This window comes from Carassius carassius, chromosome 7 (genome assembly GCF_963082965.1).
Source record: "Carassius carassius chromosome 7, fCarCar2.1, whole genome shotgun sequence".
Lineage (NCBI taxonomy): Eukaryota > Metazoa > Chordata > Actinopteri > Cypriniformes > Cyprinidae > Carassius > Carassius carassius.
The window spans coordinates 21,319,831-21,347,600 of NC_081761.1; the positions used below are offsets into that span (position 1 = coordinate 21,319,831).

General features: G+C 39.2%; 1 protein-coding gene across 1 annotated transcript in view; it reads right to left on the minus strand.

Annotated features, from left to right (window-relative positions):
- The window catches only part of dachc (dachshund c), a 66,544-nt gene that overhangs the window by 20,645 nt on the left and 18,129 nt on the right, over positions 1–27,770 (minus strand). Inside the window, exons 2-6 of the mRNA XM_059554167.1 lie at positions 18,829–18,944; positions 13,086–13,211; positions 4,117–4,289; positions 2,989–3,124; positions 1,691–1,825 (exon numbers count right to left, since the gene is read on the minus strand). Of these exons, the coding sequence (XP_059410150.1) occupies positions 1,691–1,825; positions 2,989–3,124; positions 4,117–4,289; positions 13,086–13,211; positions 18,829–18,944 (686 nt within the window). The remainder of the gene's footprint in view (positions 1–1,690; positions 1,826–2,988; positions 3,125–4,116; positions 4,290–13,085; positions 13,212–18,828; positions 18,945–27,770) is intronic.

The window sequence follows — 27,770 nt, forward strand, 5'->3', positions numbered from 1 at the left end:
GAAAGTTGAAAAGCTCCGAGGCAGATAAAGGACTTGTCTTTGAACTTCTCAGTTTTTGACAAGCCATAAAGAAGAGATACAACTTCTGATCTTCACACTTTCAGCGCTGCCCCTAAAGATTAATTTCAGGAACATGAAGGTGGAAGTTATCCTTCAGTCTAGCGACTGGTAAAGGTGTCCTGGCAATGACTGAGAGTCTAGAATGATGTTCTACAAAGGGAGAGCCATTGATTTTTGAAGTTTCATCAAATCAGCATGCATAAAATTCGAGACGAAACTTCACAAGAGCTCAGCAGGCCTGGAATTGTGCCAAGGGGCCAACTTCAAAATCAAAACTAGTTAAAGGACAGGACATAGTTTTTATGACAGTGAGCTTAACTGTTCAAATTTATGCAGCCTTTTGTGAAATGTATTTTTAATCAAAAATAAAGAATATCGTTTTCAAGAAAGCATTTGGCTTGATGGACTGCATGATTTCCACACTCGAATTTAACATCATGACGCCATTTCTATGTAGTCCATTCCTCTAATAGTAAGAGCAAACCATCATTATGCTTTCTGACTGAACCTAATGTGTTAATGTTAAAAAAAGAGTAAACCCTGCTGGTTGATGCCAAAACTAAACCATTTGGTTCTAAAAATGCATCTTTCTGCATTGATAGACTTTGTGAAGTAGCTATGAATTCAGACTAAACAAAAGTCCTGCATCATTCAATCGACAGCCACTGAATTCTTTAATGAACAGAAAGTTCAAAAGAACAGTATTTATTTGAAATAGAAATCTTTTGTAACATTATCTATTGACCCATGTCATTCCAAACCTGTTTTAGCACCTGTGTGAGCTCCACGATTTCACCAAATCCCGAAAGGCTGTGCTCAGTCACACAAACGCCCTCCTTTCACTGTCTGCTCTCTACAGCACAAAGAGGAAATTGTGCTGACTGCTCGTCCTTGCAAAGTCCTCATTAGCCTAATGAATGCCTTCAAACGCAAAAACCAAACAAGGGTTCTGGGAGGTTATTAGGAAAATTACACCTCCAGGAGGGCCAGGGTAAAGAAGTTGGTTGGGTGGGGGGGTTCTTGTTCATTACTTCTCGCTCTGCAAATCGCTAACTAATTTAGCCCCACTGCCATGCCATTTCTACTTCTATGGATAATTTTCAAAGAACTGTGAGTGAGAGTACTCACTGATTTCTCAGAATACGCATGATGTATGAATAGAAATGAAATATACTGAGTATTAGATGACACACCAGCGAAATCTGCAATCCTTTTCTGCAGTCAATCTAAACCACTGCTGATAAATGATCTGCTAAGCTAAAGGAAAAATATCAGACACAATTTTAAATCTGTTTCGGAAAATTGCTTGCATTTTCCATGACGGTTTTTTTTTTTTCCAGTTGTGTAATTTTAAACGTGTTTTTATAACATAGAAGAACACTAAAAGTGCAGTCACTGCTAAATGTTTTGACCTTGGTGAACTGTAATGTAATAAGCACTTTTGTACTGTTTAAACTGTAATCTGGGTTGTTCACCAGTAATAATGTTTGTAAACTGTGAAATCTCATAATGCTATTTAATAAAAGTTATAAAAGATTATTTAATAGGATATATTTGTAATAATATAATTGGATATATTTATATTTGCAAATTCTATTCAACACAGAATGCAATATTACTGGCATCATACCTTTTTCTGTAGAAGCCCTCTTTGTTTCATGGCCTGTGTCATGGGTTGCCAGATCCCCCTCTTTTGGGCCTGGTGGTGCACTTGGAGACAGGCCTAACAAGGCATGGCCAAAAGAAAGACCATTCTGATGTAAATCTAAAGGAAAAGGAGGGACATATAAACAGATTTTGCAAACAAAAGACACAGATACAAAAGCCTCACCCGTGAAGCCCAATCCTCCATTCTAGTAGGTGTAAAATTTGTTCTATACAGCTTTGAATTTACTGTATATGTTTTTGTGTAAATGTTCATTACCATTTAAGTTTTTTTTATAATATTTAACTCAGCAAGGATGCATTACATTAAACAACAGTGAAAGAAAATACTTTTATAACGTTATAAAAGATTTCCACAAAAATATTAATTTGTTTTTAACTTAAGGAACGTTTCTTGAGCAGCAAATCAGCATATTACAAAGATTTCTGAAGGATCATGAGACAGTGAAGATTGAAAATTCAGCTTTGCATCATAAACTTCAATATATTCAAATACAGTAGAAAAGAGTTTAAATTATAACAATATTTCACAATAGTATTGTTGTCAATACTAATGACGATCAAATAAATAGAGCCTTGGCATGCATGTAACTTCTTTCAGAAACTTTTAAAAAATCATACCGATCCCAAACTATTGAATGGTAGAGTGTGATGTTTTAATTCAATAATGAAAGGCTCACTCATATCTTGTACTGAACAAGCTTAAAACAAAATACAAGTAGATAATATTATCTCAAAAAGCCTAAAAAGGATTACAAGATTTAAACTTAAGTTTTGTCAAAAATAGGATTTAAAACACATACTGCTTCCAAATGATATCATACCACCGCCATCCGATATCATGGGGAAGATTTATAATGTGTCTGATAATAGACTGAAAAAAGTAGAAGGCATTATCTGTAATTGCATAGTTTTAGTTCCGGTTAAAGCAATGCACATGAACTGCTCTGATGGCTTTGCTTTTAGTAGATTCTGTGATATCACCTTTTTCTTAATTCTAAAAGCACATTTGTAAGGTTATATGTGTAGTTTCACATTATCGTGAGAGCGTAGTGTTAAGTGCTCAGGGACCAAACTCTGCTGAAACAGTAAGTTTGGTTTTAGTCATATAAGAGGATACAGACAGAAATGAAAATGTAGAAGTATACATATTATTACAGCTAACATGACTCCAATGACAACTAAAATCTTGACGTTATATGCAGCGTAGTATTTGTGATAAGACATCGAGGCTTAAGACATTTATTAGTCAAGCAGACGTACGTGGTCGGTCAGAAGAGCTCTCTGTGTGGGCAGGAGAGCTGGACACGCTGCTGCTCTGTCTGGAGGATAAGTGGCTCCCGGACCTGCGGCCATCATCCAGAGACGGGACAGGTGACGGGCTGTCTGGGACTCGCTCCTGATAGTGAACACAAACGTAATCGGTCATACATTTTAGATTAAACTCTAATAAACTCTAAATAATTGCAGAAGAACTTTCTCTGCTGTGGAATTTAAATACTGTTCTAAATAGTACACTGTGTGAAGAATAATTATATTAAGAAAAACTTCACTCAAAACATGAACAGATCTGGGTAACATATAACATGTTAAAAAAATTACATTAGTTAACAAACTAACAGTGAAAAATCTTAATGTTGACCGAGCCCAACATTTACTCTAACATTATTCAAATCAAAAGTTGTATCTAATAAAGTTATTTAATTGGACCTGAGCTAACATGGACTAACAGTTGTATATTTATTAACTACAATTAACAAAGATGAATAAATATACTTTAACAAATGTATTGCTAATTCTTAGTTAATGTTAATAAATGTATTAAATATAGTAAAAAAAAATTGAACTTTATTTTTGAAGTGTTAACAAAATCATTCATCATTCAGTGTGAAGCATGAAGTAGAAACATATACGGAACCCATTAGAAACTGAAACATTTCCATATATATATATGTACTCTATAGAGCCAGTAAATATGCATGTTTATGTTATGTTTAATGCATTATAGGACATATTTGTCATGTACATGTATACACATCTAAAACCCCTTAATACATGTTGATATCATATAACTAAAGACAAACCTATATAAACCTATATATTCACCCAGAGAACATACATATGTGAAAATTATATATGGCCTTATAGGTAACATATAACACGCTTGATATAGGGCAATACATTATATATCGCATTTCCATATAAGTGAAGGAACAGAAATCTCTGTTTCATGAAAATACCTTCATTTCTCTATCAAAGATGAACAAAAGTTTTATGGGTTTGGAACAACATGAAACTAAATAGCGTAACTGATAACAGAATGTTCATTTTTGGGCTAAAATTTCCCTTTACATTTCTTAAGAACTGTATGTACAGTTTGCATCCTTGTACCTTTATAACTGACGTCACCATTCTGGACGGGACACTCTGGACCTGAGCAGCGGCTGCCATATTGGCAAAAGTGCTGAGATGGTTCATCTGGTTCATCGCCATGGCGACCGAGGCAGGAGGCAGACTGACTGGAATCAAGGGATGTGACATCATCATGAACGGAAGTTCCAAACCTGTACAGAAACACAAATAATTATACCTTAATTAATCATCCATAACTATAACCTAATATGTATTTTTGCATAAACACTTTATTGCACGGCAGGAAACCCTGAAAAAAATGTAGCATTGCAAACTCAAACTCATTAAAATAACACATGCTGCACCATCAGTTTGAGGATATTAACAAACACTCAACACACTGTAAGGAAAAACAGCTTGTAAATAGTTCCAAATTATGATGCTTCACTTTATGAAATTTCATCACTTTCTGCTTTGTTAGAGCTCTCTTTAAAGATGTGCCATTATGGCACAGCATGTCTACAAATATAACAAGAGCTGCTGGAGTCTGTACCTCAAACCAATTAGCTGCTTCTCAGACTGCTGCAAACGTCTTCATACATAACAACCCCGTGATAAATTAGACCACACACTCTATTTGTAGCACAACAAGCTACGTGACAGCAAGACTGCAGTACATACGCCTGCTGTGTGACCGGTGTTTTGCTTGTTTTAGTGTGCTGATCCAATCCCTCGCAGCACTCTAACAGTGTTATGCTTTATAGGAATGTGAGAGGATACTCTCAAGAGAGGAATAACGGCAGAAAAAGGAAATAGATCCTCTCACAACTGAACAGGTCAGGGCGTAAGGTTACATTCAGCCACGCTGCGGCCGCCCGTACACCGCCGCCACTTTGAAAGCGAAGGATGAAAGAGAGACACAGAGAGAGAGGACATTTCGGCAGTTTCTCTCTCACAGACTTTTTCATTTCCCATCAGTCGTTTTAAGAGAAGCTCCTGAACTGTGTCGGCCTTGTGCTAATGGATTCACTAGGGTTGATACTCGCGGCGGATGATGAGAAGGAAGGCCAGGAGATGATGAGCCCTTTGGAGGTGATAGTTTTCAAGACCTTCCATCTCCCTCTGCTTTTCAACCAAATACCAGGCAGCTCGGGGGGTCAGAGGTCTTCTCTCTGCCACAGAGACTTGAAGGGCCACTTACAAATGAAAGTTCTCCTTACTTTCATCATGACATTTCAAGTCAGAGACGGAGAGAGAAAGAAAGCCCCTGATTTTCATGAAACGGATGACGCGCAGGTTAGTCACAGTGATCGGGCGACAGAAAGGAAGTGAAAGCAAGATCAAAGAAAGCCATTGAGTGCTGAGGAGACTGATGTATGGATGGAAAAGGGATCTGAGCCAAGCACAAGTACATGCCAAGAACATGCTCCGTCTTCTTCGCTAAGTGTCACTAATATTCTTAAAGTCAAAATTCGCCTTTTCAAGTGGAATTGAAACTGCCATATTACGCTAGAAAATGCTGATAGGAGCATTATCTGGCCTTCTAAGCACATTCGGGAAAGGGCCAAAGTGGCAAGGAAACACTAAACCCCCTCCCTATCCAAAAAGACACTATTGAATGAGACTGGAACTCAGCCAAATGCATCAACATTCGTCACCCTTAATCCGTATCTCAAGGGGCCTATGTCTCAGCTCCTGCTGCAAAAAGAATAACAATGCGATCCGCGGGCGTCTGTTAACGCCGCAGTACCACTGATGCCTGTTTCTCAAACACATGGTGGCCAATATCACTCACGACGAGCTTTCAATCTATATTTACCTAAAACAAAAGAGCCCAGGGCTAAAAGAAATTGGAGGCACGCCATTTTAAAATATTCCCCCGCAGCAGTTGCCATTGTACGCTTGAGCCCGAGCTATTGTGGAAGTGTAAATGATTTTGACAGGAAGTTGCAAATTGTATAAATATTTAGCGTTTAATAAAAAAGGAGAAACAAAACAAGTGAACGCTGAGGAAAGGAAACAAAAGAAGACTAATGACAGGGCTGGGAAGGAGCCAAGTACTCGGCTGGATAAATCCAAACACAACAGGGATCTTGGTACAAAACTGGGCACAAACTGTTGCGTAAAATGACGTGGAGAACAACAGAACAACACAACACCTGGAAAGGATTCAAACGAGAAACAGCAACAAAAAATGTACAATGTAGCCACAAATCTGACACTGCATTGTAATAAAATGATTTTTAAATGTTAAAAAATAAATAAACAAATAAATAAATAGTTATACTTGCAACCTTGTTACTCATTCTGCCTTATTTTATACCCTATTCTTGGAATGTGACAAATTATGCCAAATTAAGGCATTTTGATATTTCAGTAGAATTACTGTTTGCTATAAATCCTCTCCTTTTATTTAAACATCTACATTTTTTGTGGGTTTGCCTATGCAATGTATTAAATAATAAAAACAAAAAACTTCAAAAGTTAGATTAATTATACACAGATATGAGGCTTCCAATTTTCATAGTGCTACTGGAAACCCTTTCCTTTATATTGCTACTTTAATCACAGTCATAAAAGTTCCTGCTCATGTGCTGTAACCCCTGCAGGTACCGCAGAAGCTCTCTTTTCCTCAGGCCAACCTCCCCTGAGACAGAGACCACCAGCAGGTGTGTGAGAAAGGAAGAGACTCACACATCTGAGAAGCAGTTGCTGGCCTGACAGCACTGATCCCACCTCTATTTCTCACACACTACAATATCTTCGATTAATTATTAACCTACGATAAGACTATTTGTTTTCTCAATTTCCCCATTAAAGGTATATAACGTGTTCCAGCCTGACAGCCGTATATAAAACAGTAGCGATAGACAAGCTTTATTTCCCAGACAAAGGTGTGGTTGCCAGTAAGCAGCTGTGGTCTAGGTGTTCAGTCTGTGCGTTTAGGTCTGGTCTTTGTAGTGGTTAGACACCATGGAGTAATTTCCACATTCCCGTCAGCAGGGAGTGGGGAAGGGGGTTATGGAAAACCGGAAGTCTCGTTTCTCCTTTAGATGAAATTAATGATGCCTTCATGTGCTTTCTGTCGAGTTACTTCCCTTATGGAAATAATCACAAAACAAGCAACAACAACCGCAGTGGGGACGAGAGAGGAATAAAAAAGAGAGATGGAAAAATGGCTTATGTGGTGAGGCCCTTGAAGGGTTTTGGGGCCTCGTTCGTGGAAAGTTAATGACTGCGCAGATATTTCGATACATAGATGAAAAGAACTTTTCATTCTTTGGCTGTGAGAGAAGAGATGAGATGATCTATGGCTGAGAAAATAAATAAATTAAGTTCAAAATTCATTCTTAACACAGAATATAAGATTTGCTCAGGGCAACATTGGAGAAGGAAGTCTTAACAGGCAGCGTGCTGAACTACAGTGCTCTCCCACACTCCCACTGTTTGTCTGGTCAGAGGAACACACAGCAGAATGATTGAGTGCTCAAGACAGAGAACATCACACATACACACACTTTTGCCACACAGAGACTCGGAGAGGCAGTCGTCTCGACCAGCTGCTTGTGATTACTTGTGTTTACAATGAGCATCAGGCATCTGCTGCGTGTAATCCAAAACACACACACAACAGAGAGAGAGAGTCTGTGGAAAAAACATGTGCACAAAAACACATACACATTACTAAAGCACAAAAATACAAACAAAATCTGTGTATGGTCATTTTACTGAAAATACACTCATAGTAGGGAGACATGTTAATGTGAGTCAGTATTATTATTTTAAACTTAATTAACTAAGACAAATATTTCATTTGTGTATTTTTATTTACACCTGATAATGTCTTTAAATCTTTAAATATTAAGTGCTAGAAAGTGCTCAAGTATGGAGGATGACTTCTATTCAAGTAACAACACACATATCACAGGCGTTTTCATTTGTAATAATAAAAAATTATACTTGAGCACCAAATCAGCATATTAGAATGGGTTCTGAAGGAACATGTGACACTGAAGACTGGAGTAATGATGCTGAAAATTCAACTTCGCGATCACAGGAATAATTTACAATATCTTCTTTTTTCATTTAAATACTTAAATAAAAAAAAGAGTAAAGTATAGATACCAAACATTTGATTGCCATTGTATTTGTGGGTGTGAAGGAATATGGTCACACACAAAAAATCTTACAGGGATTTGCTAACCAGCCAAACAGTGATCTCTTGGTCTTGAACCTAACAACATAGGGTCAAGTAGAATCACTTGTACCTCTCGTAGTGCAGAAATGACACTTTCCTTTTTGTTCCAGTTGGCTGCAACTAGGGATGGGACGATAACCGGTTTTATTGATAACCGTGATAAAATGTGCTGAAGGTTAGTAATATCGTTTAAAAATGAATTATCATTAAAACCGTGTTTGATTATCGCGGTTTTAATAACTCACTATTAAATCATGTCCAGCCAGCAACAGTCTGGCGCAAGCGCAGCGCACAATGTTTTTTTTTGTTTTTTTTCGAGAAGGAATGGCGAAAGTCAGTGACTTTTCTATGCTTTTCTATGCTTCTACACTTTTCATTGTAAGGAAGGAAATGCCACAGAATTTAATCTTTCTTTAAATTAAGTGCATAGAGTTGCTTGTTTTATTAGTTGTTTGTTGATTATTAAATATAAAACTTGCTGAAATGTTTTCAGTGTGAGCATCAACTATTTTTGAACACTTTCATCTCATTTCAACAAAACCGTGATAATATTGATAATCGTGATAATTTTAGTCACTATAATCGTGATATTAAATTTTCATACCGTCCCATCCCTAGCTGCAACCAAACATATTGCTTCTTATCAAATCTCTCATCTTTCTTCACGGTTGTGCAAGAGTTCACAACCACATTTCAGCTCAATTCAACTCAACAAATTCTCCCTTTGCTTTCACACCAATCTCTATGTCTAATTATAAAAAGCGCAGACTCAGTGTAGCAGAGTCTTCTCACATTTTGTCTGTCTCATGTTTCAGTCCTTTTTCCTAAAGGTCACTGTATTCCATACGACGTTAATGGAAAGAAAACCTAAATTCAACCCCAAGTGCTCAAAATAAAGGGAAAAAAGTTTTATTTATGATAACACTACATCCCTATTCACCTATGAGTCAAGACTACAACTAATTATGCATTTTGCTGTAATGGATGAAACTTTTGTGACACAAATGCAGTAAAATGCACCATTATTTTATCTCTACAGCTCAGTCTTTGTCTAAATCTGGGCTTTTGTCTTATAAGAATGTACTAAGTTAATAGAGAATCAAGGGAAAAATCTGTCATCATTTAGTCACTCTCTCCAACCGACCCTTGATTGCTTTATATTTACAGATTTAATTTCTGTTTTATTTTGAGAGTGTATAGAAAATATAAACGGAAGATCACATGGGCATATCTGAAGCTAAAACATGTGAGAAACAGAGTTTTTGAGGAAAGTCAGGGATGTCATCTTTTGTTCGGTGACTCCTCTGAAAACTTTCTTTATTCATGTTTCATTTCTATGCTGATTCTAAAATGATGTTATAGGAATTAAAAGGAAAAAGGGGGGAAATGTTTCACTTCATTAACTGTTCTTCTTTTATCATCCAATTATTCCTTATTATGTTCTGCAGGAATCCCATCTCTTTTCTATTACAATTTTTGGCGAAGTTTGGCTTATCTGTCAGCTCAATCCCATGAGAGTGAGAGACAGGCTCTAATGGACATGTGGATGTGCTCGAGGAACTGCAGCCCTGGAGACCACAACATACAGTATTTCTTGACTTCACATCCTCCATCTTTACCTCTTCTCTTCTCTTCTCTTCTCTTCTCTTTTCATTATATTATATTATATTATACATGGCACAAAACTGTGGGATGGGCTAGGATACACAAGTGGTTTAAAAATGGATGGATATTATAGATCTAACTTTAATGTGGGCGAAGACACTTTTGTGTTAATGTCAAAAGACATGTGTCCTATCGCACTCAATGGCATTTTGGAATTACTTTGGAATTTTAGTTTGTTCTTTAAAATAAATAAATAAATAAATGACATGACTGCATTTAATTATTAGCTAATGAAAAAAATACTCTCAAGAGGCCAAATACTCATTTATGAAGACAAGCTTCTTGAGTTTTCATGGTAATGTTAATAAATTACCCTTAATAAAAGAACATGAATAAATATTGGTATTTTAAATACATTAATAAATTTCAATGTTGATTTTGAGAACATTTTTCCTTTTTCGTTTTGGCTAACCACTCAATTTCCAATGTAAAATAAATTTTATGGAGTAAAACCTATTGAGAATCTTATGTCTAAAAAAGCCCTATGTGTACAATACACATAGCTTGATGCTGTCTTTTACCAACTCAACTTCAACAAGACACATCCTCTCTAAATTCCTCTTTGACAGGACGGTGTGACTATATCCAGAGCCCTCCACTTCCTGCTCAGGGGCACAGCTGTTATAAGAACCTCTATTTAACCAGAGATGAGCTCATATCCTGGTAATCATGGCAGAGGGGGAGCTGCTAAAAACAGTGTCCCAATCACCAAATGGATCAGAGCCACTGGAGTTCCACTCTAACACTGCCGTATCTGTCTAGCCAGCCTCATACATGCCACACATCCCTACAGATCTGTTCACTCTTCAGGGTTTAGATGTATCACATTTCTTAGAGTACTATTCTGGGAACAGTTGTGTTTGTCAAATGTAAATATTTATATGACCAGTGGATGAGGGTTCATGTTCAAAACACAGGCATGAGAGACTGACATTTTCAGATCTGTTCACCAGACAAAGCTGTCATTGTGTCAGAATTAAAATTACACACCACCGAACCTGAGAGATGGAAAGAGACAGACATTTTGAGGATGGATGTAACGATGAAGGAAAGAAAGTTGAAAAGAGCTGTTCTGCACCACTCAGCTCTCTTCAGCTGTATTAATATTCCACACCAAGAGTCCACACTCAAGGTTATTCTCACTCTAAATTGCTGAAGATAAAAAAACTCCTTCTTATTAGCATTTGTGGGTAAAACCTTGCTAATCTTATTCACACTTATCCCTCTCGCTGTGACATCCTGGCCTCTGTTTTCACTTTTTCTCCACTGAAAGGTCACAACCTCATTTTCATGGTATTTTCTTGCTTAAATCTGCTTACAATGCACAGTTTCTGAAAAATAAGCACCGCATCAAGTGACAGTTTCTGGAAAATAAGCACTGCGTCATAGAATAGTGACAATTTCTCTCTTTTATTAAAGCTGCAGTGTGTAATTTTTTACTTTAAAATGATTTTTTATTTTATTTTAAATGATTCATACTTGGTTTTTAAAAAAGTAAATACTGTATAGCAAACTGTATGTTTAAGTGTCCTAATGTGACACCCCTGGCAGAACCGATGACATTGAGTTTGGCGCATGACTTCTTGTAGTACTAACCAGTGACAGACAGGGGAGTGTTTGCTGTTATTGTAAAGGCGGGAATTCATGATTTTTGCGCCAAACTACAGTCCAGAGACGTCGCCAATAGTTGCCAAAAGTCAAAGCCAGTCTGCAGATTTGAGTTGTCAGGTTTCATAGAAAATCGTGTAGTGTAAACAGACCCAGATTGTTTAGCGTCAAACTGGATTCCATCCAGTCGGAGAATATCAAACATGTTTGATATTTTTGGCCAATTGTAGAACACATTGTTTTCAGCCTTAAGGATAGTGTGCATCGTGTTTAATTTCTTATCCAAACACTGTTTGCAGAAGTGAAAACAATTTTCTTTTTTGCAATTTTGGGTCCTTCATACGTCACAATCTTAAAATAACCTAGTTATCTAGTGGGCTGTAAACCATTTAGATTAGATCATTAAAGTGTTAGTTCAACCAAAAATGTATATATAATGCTGTCAAATGATTAATCGCAATGAACTGCAACCAAAATAAAAGTTTTTGTTTACATAATATATGTATGTGTGCTGTGTATATTATTATGTATTAACAGAAAATCAAATGAAACAGGGGATAAAGGTGGCCAAAGGGGAAGAGTGTCCAAAACAACAGGGAATCTGGTGTCCTCGTCGTGCTGCAGGTTTCAAGTGGGTCGGGCCGTGTTCATAGAGGAAGGGTCCAGGTAAGGGGCGGAGTCTGGCGGCCGCACACGCTCACCTCTTCGGTCAGGGGCGCGAGGGGCGGCAGCTTCCTCTAGCGGCCGCATCACTCTCATTGGCCGCGGTGCTGGCAGGGGATGGACGGCACGGCATCCTGGCCCGTCGGCCGTGAAAACGGGTGCGGTTCTCATCCGGATCGCGGGTCCGGCAGCTCACGTCTCTGGTGGCACAGGAGTCCCTAAACGCACCCTTCCTGGACCCACGAGGACACCAGTGTGCATGCACGGGGAAGAGACCGGTCTCCCGAGGAGAGGCGCATTAGGCTCTCAAACAGCGGCGGTGATGAGGCTCCATTTCCTTCAGATGTGCCCCATCACACGCCGCCAGCCCTGACTCGTCCAGAGCCCCTCCTCTCACAAACCCACTCCAGTCGGGAGCCTGGTGAAGGGCAGCGATTTAGGACGGGGTGCCAATGATAATCAGGGAGGAGGCAGCTGACTCATCACAATAAATACACACACATGGATGTACTGAATATATTTAAGAAATATATTTTATGTTAATATATATATTTAAATATATATATATATATATATATATATATATATATATATATAATATAAATTATATGAATATAAATATAAACATAAATACATGTAAATATTTTCACAATATATACTGAGTGTGTCTGTGTTTGCATGTACTTAATAAATATACACAGTACACACACATAAATTATGTAAACAAAAACGTTTATTTTGGATACGATTAATCACGATTAATCGTTTGACAGCACTAATATATATGAATAGTGTTGGACCAGGTTTCATAGGTCTGAGCATTTACGTTAGTTTGACATCTGAGCTTCAGTTTAAGAGATGAACTGACACTTACCCATGCTGGAGGTGATGTCACCATTCTCAGAATCTGTGCCGTGGTTATTATTGCCATGGTAACTATTCATCACCTCCAATTTGATCTTCTTCTTCATGGCTTCAGCAAGTGTGGCAGCTGTTAGGCCTATCAGAGTATTAAAGAGAGAGGGAGAGAGAGAAAGAAAAGGTGTTAATTCATAATCATTACGTTTTCTTTGCCTTTTCCAAAACAATTCTATCATTTCAGCTGCCTAAATCTCATGAGTATATGTGAATATAAATAACTGTTAACAGATTCACCTCACTGCTTTTCCAAAATGTGCCTCATTCAAATGCTTTTGTGAAAGTAATTATGAATATTTCACAGCCCATAACTGAATTTGACAGAAGAGCACACTGACACTGTAACATTAGATGATAACAACAGGTCTATTATTACTCACAGCGTCATCCCAAAGCTACAGTCTGGCTTACATTACTGTTCTGCAGTCAGTCCATTTACTAATACCTGCGTCTATCTACCATGAGACACCAGCTCTGAAGAGCAGGCCCTGGATCAGCTAAACGAGGTGACTCTGTAATTTGAGACCTGCTCCCCCTGTCTTATGCTGATAACTAAGGCTGCTGGCACCTGCCCATTGTCGCAAGTCTCCAATAATCCTTGTTAACTGTGTGCATGTGTGTATGTGTGTGTACCCCAAGTGCACACATATTATAATTCAATTAAAATTCAATTAGCTTCCCTTCATTGCACAGAGAGCTGCTTCTAGCCACGCAACTATATTGCATGCTACTCTCTTTCTTCAAAAATGAAGGTTGTTTTGTTAAAGTTGATTTCTAGGCTGAGATCATTCTAACATAGCCCCCTGGGGAACAGTGAAAATGTTTTTGAGATGTACCTTTTTTTTTTGTTATTTACTTGTTGGAGAATGAGAAAACAAAAAAAGTAACTGAAAAAGAAATGTATATATTTATTAAATAATAATTTTGTAATTTACACAACTTGAGATGTTAAAATTATTTATTTATTTATTATAAATAAATTATTATAATCTTATGTTGAAATTAACTAAGCTTAATAAATGCTGTAAAAGAATTAGAATGTTCAAATAAGTTTACAGAACTCCATAATACATTTCTAACTACAATATATAATTGAATGTTTACAAACATGTTTTTGTTGTTGTTTTTTTTGTATCCACACTAGTGCACACATCAATTACCTGAGCCTGCACTGAATAGGCAGTTCATCTAAATTTGTGTTTTTAGCACATTTTTTTATGAATTCCACTCATCATACATGCACACAACCCAAGATATAAAGTTTTCAACATAACTCTTACTTTTAGATTTTTTTTTTACACAATTTGTGAAAACATGAGTAGTGTTCCTAATCTTATAAATTTTGGATATACAGTTTTGGGCCAGTTTGCAATACAACAAATATTGTAATAACAAGTGTATTAACTGTCATTTATTAAATTAAGCATGTGCAATCCTAACTTCCCATTCAGTGGCGTGACAACAACCAAAATGCTGCTCCTTTAAACATGGTTGGATAAAGTAAGTCAGGTGAACAATGCCTTATTTTGACTAATTTATTAAATAACATTGCATCAACTTTGGTTTGACTTATTTTTTTCATACAGACAAACAAAATTTCTGAAAGTATCCATCCAGTTCCGATGTGTTTAAGATCTATCCTTTTAAAGACTGCACTCTAGTCTGAGCAAACTGCTCTCAAATGTTGTTCTAGAGCTTTCGTACGCTGGCATTTGCCTGCAATTCACAACAGTTATGTGCAAATATGAGGCAAGCTCTGGCAGTGAGCTTTAGGAGCGGGGTGTTTTTTTTCTCACTCTCTCAGTTGCTCTCCAAATGCTTTCACTAAATGTCAAGATCAGAGCATGAAAGCCAAGGTCCCTATTCAGCCTGTGAAGAGGACAATATCAAAGCATTCCCCACTCTCAGTCTGCAATCCACTCAAAGAGGGAAAAAAACTGTCCTCTCTCTCTTTCTCTCTATCTCCCTAGTGGCCTTTGAGTTCCCATCTCTGTGGCTGACACTGATAGTGTGACCTCTGCTGAAGATAAAAGAGGCCTGTGCTATTGAGCATTTTCTTTCTCCCTCTCAGTCTTTCTCTCTCCATCACCTGCTCTTTCTAAACGAGTATAAATGTAGCCCTTTTTGGGCTCTCTTTGAGAAGTCATAACGAGCAGACCATGCACGCACATACACAAAGAGAAGGGCAGCTTAGAAGTTGGTGCATTTAGCTTCAGGATGCAGGATGGACAGAAGTTGTGATGCTTTAACCAACCGTCTTTTGAGCAAGAGGAGAGCTGACACCACAGAGGCTGAGGTGAACATATCTCCAGGCAAAATCTAATAGGTTTTAAACATAATATCACAACACAATTAAGGGCAAATAAGAGTTGGCAAGACGGGGCAAACCTGCATTGTGAGTGTGGAAACAATAGCTGTGTTTTGTTGGCTTTGGACTTTTCCACAGCACAGCATGAGTCAGATTGTTTATTATCACTTCAGATAAGTGCTGTTTAAAGTGACTGACACAGAAATATAACAGGCTTTAACTGGTCTGTAAAAATAAGCACTGAATCTCAAGAAACTGAATTAAAAAGATAAAGAAAACTGAACTGAAGTTAGTTTTATATTAAAGCATTCGTAGGCTGAACACCCCCCCCCCCTTGGCTCTGTAAAGCTCAAAATTGGGAAACCTATTTGAAAACAGTCATTTTTCTCATTATTATTATTTCAGTTGCATTTTAAAATACATTTCTGCTATGAATCTTACATAAATCACCATATTTCCTGTTTCAGCCTAAAGATGCTTGTAACTCCATTACCTAAACAAAACCACTCATTGTCACAATAAGCAAGACAGCCACAATGGTGATAAAGATTTACTTTTATTTAAAATGTTCCTTTTTTTTTACGGAAAGTAAGCCATAATAAAAGCGACAATGGATAATTTACCTCAGATATAAAAAATTACTTAAAGGAAACAATTAAGTTCAAACAATATGAGAACAAATGAGTGTATTCCATGACAAATATTGTGAGATTAGGGCTGGACGATTAATCGAAAAATAAATTCATAACCTCTAACCGACATAATTTCCCATGTCGGTTATCTCGGTTTTTAATCCTGTTAACACTTCCCCCTTAAAAGCATACTAGCACATGTGTAGCCACATGACTCTGCTCTCTAGTCAGTGGCATAAAAGAAAAACACGGAGGTGAACGCCGGTTCAACACATAGTGATGGCGCATGAGCGGTGAGCCTTGCGTCTTCACTAAACTTTGTCAGTTGTATTTGTTTTATGGTTTGGCCATTCAAGCGATTAGATGAACAGATGTGTATTATTATATCGAGCTACCATTTCGCGCAGCTGCATTGTGGCACGAACACTCATATAAACAGTAGATGTGAAGATCGCGCGCACAGAGGAAAACACAAAAACTAGTTGTCAGCACTGTCCTGTGATTTATCACTAAAGTAGCTTAGAATCTCAAACGTATTATTGCATGTTTGTGTGCAGCGCACATGAAGCACAAGCGCGTGCACAGAGAGCAGCGGTCGGCGGTCGCGCTGGGTTCCTGGTTTGTGTCCGTTCTCGGACTGTTCTGTGTATTTTAACTGTAGAAAAGGTTGCTCCGAGTCTAAACTATGATACAGAAAACTATGCAGTGTTTTTAAAGTTTTAATTACAGTTTCTGTACCTGAAATTTAGTTTAGTTGTATTTATTTATGATATTGCTTATTGATTTGTTGTTCCTTTCTTATTACTGACCTATCTTATTACTTGTCTTTAACACTTTAATATTTGAAATTTATATTAATCTAGTTGTTTTTGCTATGGTATTTTTTTTTTTAATCACAGGCAAAATTCCTCTTGCAGTGTTTTGTAGGATGCTTATTTTTGCTCATGTTATTCAGCTGCAACAGAATGCTTTGTAAAAATGTTTGACATCTAAATGTTTGACTTATTTTTTTTTTATATTGGATTTTTTTTATCTTATTGGAATCGAAACTAGGAATTGATAAGAATCGGAATTGATAAAATTCAAACGATACCCAACCCTAGTAAGAAATGTTAAGAACATGGATAAAATAACTGCTGATAGTCAATCATATTTACAGTACAAACCTTGTCAGTGAACTAGGAGGGCAAAAAAAAAAAAAACCACTAAACAAAATAATCGATCATTAATCGTAATCAAGGTAAAATGTTCAATTAATCGAGGTTTTGATTTTAGGTCAAAATCGTCCAGCCCTATGTGTGATGCTGCATCACAGTTCGTATACTATCCGTCATAAATATTATTAAAAAATTTATAACCGGATGGTTTACGACTTATCGTAGAAATTCAAAGTGCAGACTAATGCAAACTCTAACGGCTAATATTGGCCACAACAAATTGCGCAGGGGATGAGGATTCGATTTGAGCTACAAACATGCATAAAAAGTGTTAAAAAAAACTACAAACATGGCAGATATGCAACACCGAGGGACTGGAAGAGAAAGGGGTTGGAGTGATAAATAAAAACAATATATATATATATATGTATTTAATCCAATATGTAATAATTAAATCAAACAAAATATGTATAATGTTAACTTTGACAATTTGATTGAAAGGGCAGTTTAAATGGTGACAGGATGCACGTAACTAAGCAACAGTGTGTTTATTAAAGACACAGTTATGACGAAGCTTGCTTAAAGGATTAGTTAACCCAAAAACTAAAATTCTGTCATTAATTAATCACCCTCATGTTGTTTCAAACCCATAAGACCTTCGTTCATCTTTGCAACACAAATTAAGATATTTTTGATGGAATCTGAGAGCTCTCTGTCCCTCCATAGACTGCAAAGCAACTTAAATGTTCCCAAGTCCAGAAACGTAGCAAGGAGATCTATAAAATAATCCATGTGACATCAGTGGCTAATCCGCAATTATACAAAGCTACAAGAATACTTTTGAGCTTAAGAAAAAGAAAAACAATAACGACTTTATTCAACAGTTCATCTCCTCCGCATCACCCTGGTGCCATTTTGGAGAATATCCGTAAATATATGCTGTTATGTGTCAGCTGTGTCATGATGTTTCCGTTCAGATCAAATCACAACAACGTAGGAAACGGATCCGGCGTGACGCAGCTGACACAGTACAGCATACGTCCAGAGGATATTCTCTAAAATGGCAACAGGGTGATGCGGATGAGACTAATTGTTAAATGAAGTATTCACAAAAAGTATTCTTGTAGCTTTGTATAATTGAGGATGAGCCACTGATGTCACATGGATTATTTTACAGATCTCCTTGCTACGTTTCTGGACTTGGGAACATTTCAGTTGCGTTGCTGTCTATTCAGGGTCAGACAGATGTCAGATTCCATCAAAAATATCTTAATTTGTGTTCCGAAGATGAACTAAGGTCCTACAGGTTTGAAACGACATGAAGGTGAGTAATTAATTACAGGATTTTCATTTTTGGGTGAACTAACCCTTTAATGCTTACTATTTTGTTACATGTACAAAGTATGTACTTTTTCTTCACAAAAAGATAAACTATATTGTATCATGTCTGGTTAGGACACAGTGTAATTCTTAATTTAAAACATTATCTGACTACTAACTTTGCCTATTATCCTTTTATTTTTAATTATAAATTACAAATAAATTATAAATAATTTGTTCTGGCAGTAACAGTGAGGTAGGAGCATTTCCTCATTTTCTTACCAGTGTGAGACATCATTCCTGAGGACATGAGTCCGGAGACAGAGTGGGGCAGGACGTGAGGGCTCTCGGGTGATGTCATGCTCTGGGTTCGTTTAGGAGGTCTGCCAGGTCTGGAGCTGAAAGATGGACACCAAATGTCAGACAGCTTTTTCTATTTGGTTACATGTAACAACCCATCTAGAAGCCAGTGCACATCTTGCACATTAGAAGTTGCAGTGTAGACATCTTGGTTAATTATAATGGGAATGTTGTATTTTTGCTGCATCATGTCATTCACCTGAAGTGTAGACAAGGTACAGAATGATTAGAAACTACCAAGTAGGCCTGAGGTTAGTTGTCAAATGTTCACTGCAGTAAAATGTGTGACAACTAGTCCCATTCTCCCACATTTTTTTTAAAAAATCAAGGCATGTCTAGCACACACCCAAACACACACATTTCTGTTCAGAGTTGGACTAATCTACTATGCATACTAGCATGCGTCAGTAAATACTCTCAAGGACAGTCTTTTCTGCCATCTCCAATACTCCCTCCCTTATCCTTTTCTTTCTCTCTAATTAGATCACACAGTAGACTCATCTCCCTTTTCCATAATCAGCCGATTTTTTGCTCATGTATAATGCATGCTGCACACCTTGTTACCTGCTCCTGCGCATTCATGTGCAATTTAAATTTATTGAGTTTACATGTGCTAAAATCAGCCATGGCTCTCAGAAAAACACAAATAACATCTGCATTAACTCAAGGTTATGGTCCATTTTCACCTGTTTGACTCAACATGGTCCACCTCTGATTGTTTTGATTCTTGTGTATCTTTATGTGCAACTGAATAGGTGTCAGGTATTAAGAAAACCTTTAATGGAAAGCATTTACTTTTTAAAAAAATGTCTTCATCATTTTGCTGAGCATTCCAGAAATAAAGTTCTCTATTTCATGCAGATCCTCCGCTCACACCTCCCCCGTTGCTTGTGAGCGCCAATCATCCTTCATAAAATATTAAACTCCCCGCCGTTTGCCCTTTTAAAATCTCCCTCTCTCAATTCCCTAATTGTAGTGTTTCTTTATCTGTCCACTGCAGAGAGTAAATAAATGAACAAAATAGCTATTTTATCACAGCGCCTGACCTTTGAAACGGGAGAGGATTATCACAGGTTTATTTCTCTCCCCCACCCACACACACACAAAATAAGAGTAAGAGGGTGTGTGTTTGTGTTTGTCTTTGACAGAGATGACTGCTGTTTTACATGGATGCAAATTTTTGACTGGATCTATTTATTTATTTAAAAAATAGGATAAAATTAAATCCATACATACATTGACTTTTGAAATTTTTGACATTCCTAAATTGTATTTTTATATATATATATATATATATATATATATATATATATATATATATATATATATATATATATATATATATATATATATATATATATATATATATATATATATATATATATATTTTTTTTTTTTTTTTTTTTTTTTTTTTTTACTGTCCTACTGTTCTGATATCATAACTTAAATTCTTGAAAAGGAAAACCTTTGGTAAAAGAAGTTTACCATAAACAAATACTGTATTAAAACAGCTTTGTAAAATAATATATATATACACATAGGTGCATCTCAGTAATTTAAAATGTCTTGGAAAAGTTCATATATTTCAGTAACTCAAATTTTGAAACTCGTATATTAAATAAATTCAGTGCACACAGACTGAAGTAGTTTAAGTCTTTGGTTCTTTTAATTGTGATGATTTTGGCTCACATTTAACAAAAACCCACCAATTCACTATCTCAACAAATTAGAATATGGTGACATGCCAATCAGCTAATCAACTCAAAACACCGGCAAAGGTTTCCTGAGCCTTCAAAATGGTCTCTCAGTTTGGTACACAAGGCTACACAATCATGGGGGAAGACTGCTGATCTGACAGTTGTCCAGAAGAAAATCATTGACATTCTTCACAAGGAGGGTAAGCTACAAACATTAATTGCCAAAGAAGCTGGCTGTTCACAGAGTGCTGTATCGAAGCATATTAACAGAAAGTTGAGTGGAAGAAAAAAAAGGGCACAACCAACCGAGAGAACCGCAGCCATATGAGGATTGTCAAATAAAATGGATTCAAGAATTTGAGTGAACTTCACAAGGAATGGACTGAGGCTGGGGTCAAGGCACCAAGAGCCTCCACACACAGACATGTCAAGGAATTTGCTGAACCACAGACAACATCAGAGGCGTCTTACCTGGGCTAAGGAGAAGAAGAACTGGACTGTTGCATAGTGGTCCAAAGTCAATGTCATCTGCTGGTGTTGGTCCATTGTGTTTTTTGAAAACCAAAGTCACTGCACCCATTTACCAAGAAACTTTGGAGCACTTCTGCTGACCAGCTTTGTGAAGATGCTGATTTCATTTTCATTTGGCACCTGCCTACACTGCCAAAAGCACCAAAAGTTGGTTAAATGACCATGGTGTTGGTGTGCTTGACTGGCCAGCAAACTCACCAGACCTAAACCCCATACAGAATCTATGGGTTATTGTCAAGAGGAAAATGAGAAACAAGAGACCAAACAATGCAGATGAGCTGAAGGCCGCTGTCAACGAAACCTGGGCTTCCATATCACCTCAGCAGTGCCACAAACTGATCAACTCCATGCCACGCCAAAGTGAGGCAATAACTAAAGCAAAAGGAGCCCCTACCAAGTGTTGCGTACATGTACAGTAAATGAACATACTTTCCAGAAGGCCAACAATTAACTAGAAATGTATTTTATTGGTCTTATGAAGTATTCTAATTTGTTGCGATAGTGAATTGGTGGGTTTTTGTTAAATGTGAGCCAAAATCATCACGATTAAAAGAACCAAAGACTTGAAATACTTTAGTCTGTGTGCATAGAATTTATTTAATACACAAGTTTCACAATTTGAATTGAATTACTGAAATAAATTAACTTTTCCACAACATTTGTTTAAGGTAAACTATATATATATATATATATATATATATATATATATATATATATGATTTAAAAATAAAAATCACAACCGTATGAAATTAATATGAATAGAAAGAGTGCTTTTTTAAGAATCTTGCACATTTCTAAACCTAGATTCTTTAAGGACTTATGAACAGAATTTTATTTCAACTCATCCTAATACACGTCTTTTCATGAACTCTCTCTCTCACACACACACACACACACACCCACACACACACACACTCATCTGTGTTTCCAGATATGAGATCCAGGTGGATTTCATTCTGTGGTCTTTCCATCTCAGCTTTACCACCAACCAGTTAAAACCCGTGAGGTTTTGTGTTTTATATCCACACAAACATGATCATCTTCTGTCCGGCATTGCTGCCATGATTCAGTTCACAATAACAGCAAACTTTGAGAGACGTGCTCGAACTCTAGTGCTAATGATGCAGCTCTGATGAAGGACTGTCTTCTCTCTTCCTACAGCCATGCTGAATGCCTAACAGGCTGACATTTTTAATAATTCCTAATGGGGTGATATTTTAATTAAACTGATACTGATGGAATCAGATTAAATGTGGTTAAGCCATGCAGTGGAAATGACTCAAGAAATTCAAAGAGAGATCAGCAGATAAGACTCCATTTTAACTCTCTCTCTCTCTCTCCCTGTATGATTCATTAACTATGACCCCCTTCTGTTCACAAAATGAAGAGTTTTTTTTATCACTGCAATTTTTCTAGATACTTCATTTGAGAGGACAGATGTGCACAGGAAACAAGACTTAAGATTAACATGGTAGTCTATGAAAATGTGAGTCGGAGGGGGAGAGAGAGAGAGAACAAAAATGCAATGTACAACTCAGGGTGCCTTTGAGGACATTTAATTAAAATCTAATCCTGCATTCATTAAGGCTCACATAAATTAAGCTGTCATTCATAAGATTTATGGATTCTCATTTGCATACCACATACAATTCATCAATTACTGGGGTATGAAAGGGGCACAACCCCCTCTGGGCTGCCCACTGCCACAAACAAAAGAGGGGGGGGGAGGCAGAAAGAATTAGAGGATGAAGGGGGGGGGGGGGGGGGGCGTCTAATTATGCTCTATTCCACTGACAAACATTCAGATGTACTTTTCAATTATTATGTCTGATGCAAGCAGTAAATAGGGACTCATTTAAATCTGGGTCCACAGCACAAAGAGATAAGAGAGGGCAGTCAGAGCAGGACGTACTGTATTTCACAGAGGAAACTGATTACTTTAGAATACACAAACAGAAAAAGGAACTAAGAGAGATAGATACCTCAGTCCCTTATCTTTATAATAACTACCTGTTTCACTGTAAAGCTGTCATTCTGGATAAGCTGGAGAAAACAAACAAATCAGAAAAGAACGAGAAGCCGAGATGACCATATTAATATTCAGGGTTAATGAAGCGAAGAATAAGAGAGTGTAGTGTGTTTGTGTGTGTGTGTGTGTGTGTGTGTATGTGTTTGTCTACCCATTAGCAGAGACTCTTTCTGACAGGTGAATTTCATCATAAATAGTGAATTTGTCCACTCCTTTTGCAGTATGGAGGGTGTTTTGCTAGTTTTTGTAAGTGTCATCTTGGACTTGCTCAATTGGGGTTTAAAATACAATAAATATTCAGTAATATTATCGATTTGATGGCACTTATGCTATCTGATGAGAACAAAACTTGAACTGAATTGAGCTGAGTAATGACACTACTGTCTTTTGTAGAGCCGACTTTGAAGATGTTTCATAACTGATGACATTGCACTTCCACAAAGCATCACGACTTACCTTCGGCTCGATTACCCGCAGTTCCTGTGCCATCCTCTCCTGCTGCCTTCTCACCGTCACCATCCGGATTCCTCACTGCCGTCTTGGACTGTCATCTTCCCAGCATCGTGTTGTACCCTTGTCTGTCTGTTTCATATTCATTAAACTTTTTAACTTGCACTTGTTTCCAGCTACTCCTTCACCCAGCCGTCACAGAACATTCTCACCATCATGGAAGCAGCGAGCACCAACACTCTAACAGACTTTATGCACCACAGTGTCAAATGCATGGATCAGCAGCAGGGAAATATCTCTAACACCGGACGCGCTATCCAAGCACTGGTGGCACAGGTGTCCGAGCTCACCCAGCAGATCCATCAGCTCACTTCTCCCACTGCGCCTGCACCGCCCGTCCCCCGGGAGACCCCCCAGGACCACTTCCGGCCTGAGCCGCGACTTCCGGCGCCAGAAAACTACTCCGGTGAGCCAGCTATCTGCAGAACTTTTCCAAATAAATGTTCCATGCACTTTGCCTTGCAGCCCCGCACCTTCGCCACCGAGGAATCTAAAGTGGCGTTCACGCTCACTCTACTGTCGGGCAAGGCCGCCCGCGGTGGTTTGGGAAAATCAACATCCATGTTGCGCCTCGTTCCACTCCCTCTCGGAGGAAATGAGGAGGGTATTCAACGAGCCGTGGCTGGCAGGGAAGCTGCTCACCAGCTCTCAGACTTACATCAGGGAACCTCTTCAGTCACGGATTACTCCATTCAGTTCCGCACCCTGGCAGCCGCGTGCCAGTGGAACGAGGCGGCGCAGTGGGATTGATTCCTGCATGGGCTGGCCGACCGTGTTCAAAAGGAGATCTACCTCCTCGAGCTGCCCCCCACACTCAACGGTCTTATTGACTTAGCCTTACGAGTTGATGCCCGGATTAATCGCCTGGGTCGTCAGACCAGTCCTAAGCGCCATACCATCTCTCTAGACAGGGGGCACTCGAGTCGAGAGAACGCGGTCGGTCCCGTCGACGACCACGAACCCATGCAGGTGGGTAGAGCTCGGCTGTCCCGGAGGGAGAGAGAACGGCGGAGGTCCCAAGGACTATGCCTGAACTGTGGAGGCTCAGGACATACCATCTTCACCTGCCCGGTAAAAGAGCCAGCCCGGTAGTAAACTTGAGGCTACTATCGGGTGGGATCTCCACTGGGAAGTCCTCAACAACATCATCGACTCTCCTTCCGGTGAAACTGCGGTGGGAGAATCCCACTCATGACTGTCACGCCCTTCTGGACTCCGGAGCCGAAGGTAATTTCATCGACTCACTCCTTGCACATCACCTGAACATTCCTGTCCGGCCTGGGTCTCTTCCCATCCATGTCACCGCACTCAACGGCCAGGAACTGCCTCACGTCACACACTACACAGAACCCATCACTCTGCTCACCTCTGGCAATCATTGTGAAACCATATCCTTTTTCCTCATGGACTCCCCTGTAGCTCCTATTGTGTTAGGTCACCCCTGGTTAATAAAACATAATCCAGGAGTGGAGTGGGGTTCCAACACAGTCACATTGTGGAGTGAAAGTTGTCATGAGTCTTGTCTGGTTTCTATTTGTCCTGTTGTCCCTGTTTCTGTCTTTCAGAAGGAGAACATGGTTTTGCCAAACATGCCCACAGAGTATCTGGACCTGAAGGAGGTGTTCAGTAAGTCCCGTGCTGCTTCTCTTCCTCCGCATCGTCCCTACGACTGTGCCATAGATTTAGTGCCAGGTAAGTCTCCGCCTAAAGGCAAGTTATACTCTCTTTCTATTCCTGAGAGGGAGGCCATGGAGAAATACATTTCTGATTCCTTAGCATCTGGGTTCATCCGTCCTTCCTCTTCTCCAGCGGGGGCGGGATTCTTTTTTGTGGGTAAGAAGGATGGTTCTCTGCGACCTTGTATTGATTACCGAGAGCTGAACAACATTACGATAAAGAACACTTATCCGTTACCACTCATATCTTCAGCTTTCGAGAGGTTACAGGGAGCATCCGTATTCACAAAATTGGATTTACGTAATGCTTATCATTTGGTCCGCATCAGGAAGGGGGATGAATGGAAAACCGCCTTTAATACCCCTAGAGGGCACTTTGAATACTTGGTGATGCCGTTCGGGCTCTCCAACTCACCAGGGGTTTTCCAAGCACTCGTTAATGACGTGTTGAGAGATATGGTAGATCAGTTTATATATGTTTACCTGGATGACATACTGATTTTTTCTTCATCTCTCCAGGAACACGTTCAACACGTCAGACGAGTGCTCCAGAGGTTACTTGAGAATGGGCTTTTTGTCAAGGCGGAGAAATGCGTATTCCATGCACAGTCTGTTCCCTTCCTAGGGTATATCGTCTCGTCCGAGGGAATACTTATGGACCCTGAGAAAGTTAAGGCTGTGATAGATTGGCCATCTCCAGATTCCCGTAAGGCCCTACAGCGGTTTTCTGGGGTTCGCCAATTTCTATCTGCGTTTCATTCGCAATTTCAGCCAACTAGCCTCACCTCTGACAGCCTTGACCTCTCCCAGTACTCCGTTCAGGTGGTCGGACGCAGCTGAGACTGCGTTCACTAACCTCAAAAGCCGCTTCGTTTTGTCTCCCATCCTTGTGGCCCCTGATCCCACACGGCAGTTCGTGGTGGAGGTCGATGCGTCAGAGGTTGGGGTAGGAGCAGTGTTGTCCCAACGTGCTGTCTCGGACGATAAGGTACATCCTTGCAGGTTTTTTCCCATCGATTATCTCCTGCTGAACGCAATTATGACATTGGTAACAGAGAGTTGTTGGCAGTCAAATTAGCTTTAGAGGAGTGGCGTCACTGGCTGGAAGGCTCAGGGGTACCTTTCATTGTTTGGACCGATCATAAGAATTTAGAATACATTAGAACTGCCAAAAGACTCAATTCCAGGCAGGCTTGGTGGGCACTTTTTTTCGGTCGCTTTGATTTTTTTTTGATCGTACCGCCCGGGTTCCTTAAATGTCAAACCTGATTCTTTATCACGTCTTTTTGATCCCTCCACCCGCCCGGTGACTCCCGAAGTGTATTTTACCTGAGAAATTAGTGGTCTCAGCACTCGTATGGGAGGTCGAGTCAAAGGTCAAGACGGCCTTACAAGGGGTAATGCCTCTGCCCGGTTGTCCACCGAACCGTTTATTTGTGCCGGAGAGGTTAAGGTCCGAAGTCGTCCAGCGGGGTCACTGCTCAAACGTGGCTTGTCACCCAGGGATAAGTCAAACTAATGGGTTGGTGAAACAACGATTCTGGTGGCCACGTATGGCTCGTGACGTCCGTGATTTTGTTTTGGCTTGCTCAGTTTGCGCCAGTGGGAAGTCATCTAACCAACCTCCTGATGGGCTCCTTCAACCGCTGTCTGTCCCTTCGAGACCCTGGTCCCACATCGCACTAGATTTTGTTACCGCCCTCCGGCCCTCTAATGGCATGACGGTCGTTTTGGCCATAGTGGACCGGTTCTCGAAGGCGGCACATTTCATTCCCTTGCCCAAATTACCGACAGCCAAGGAAACAGCGGTCACTGTCCTAGATCACGTCTTTCGGCTTCATGGCCTCCCGGTAGACGTGGTTTCTGACAGGGGATCTCAATTTATATCCAAATTTTGGAAAGAGTTTTGTAAATTGCTAGGAGCGTCAGTTAGCTTGTCTTCGGGTTATCATCCCCAAAGTAACGGACAGTCTGAGCGAGCCAACCAAGATTTTGAGAGGACGTTGCAGTGTTTGGTCTCCAAGAATCCTTCTTCCTGGAGTCAACAACTCTCTATGGTGGATTACGCTCACAATTCGTTACCAGTGTCAGCTACGGGCCTTTCTCCGTTCTAGTGCAGTTTAGGTTACCAGCCACCAGTTTTTCCCAGTCTGGAATCTGAAGTCGCGGTCCCCTCCGCTCACACGTTTGTCCAGAGGTGCCACCGCACTTGGACCAGAGCCCGCGAGACTCTGCTCCGGATGAGGGAGCGCACTAAGGCCAAGGCCGATCGCCACCGGTCAAAGCCTCCCGTTTACGTCATGGGTCAAAAGGTGTGCTTTCTACCAGTAACATTCCTCTGCGTTCCGTATCTAATAAATTAGCTCCCAAATGTATTGGCTCGTTTACTATCACCAAGATCATTAGTCCGGTGACAGTCCA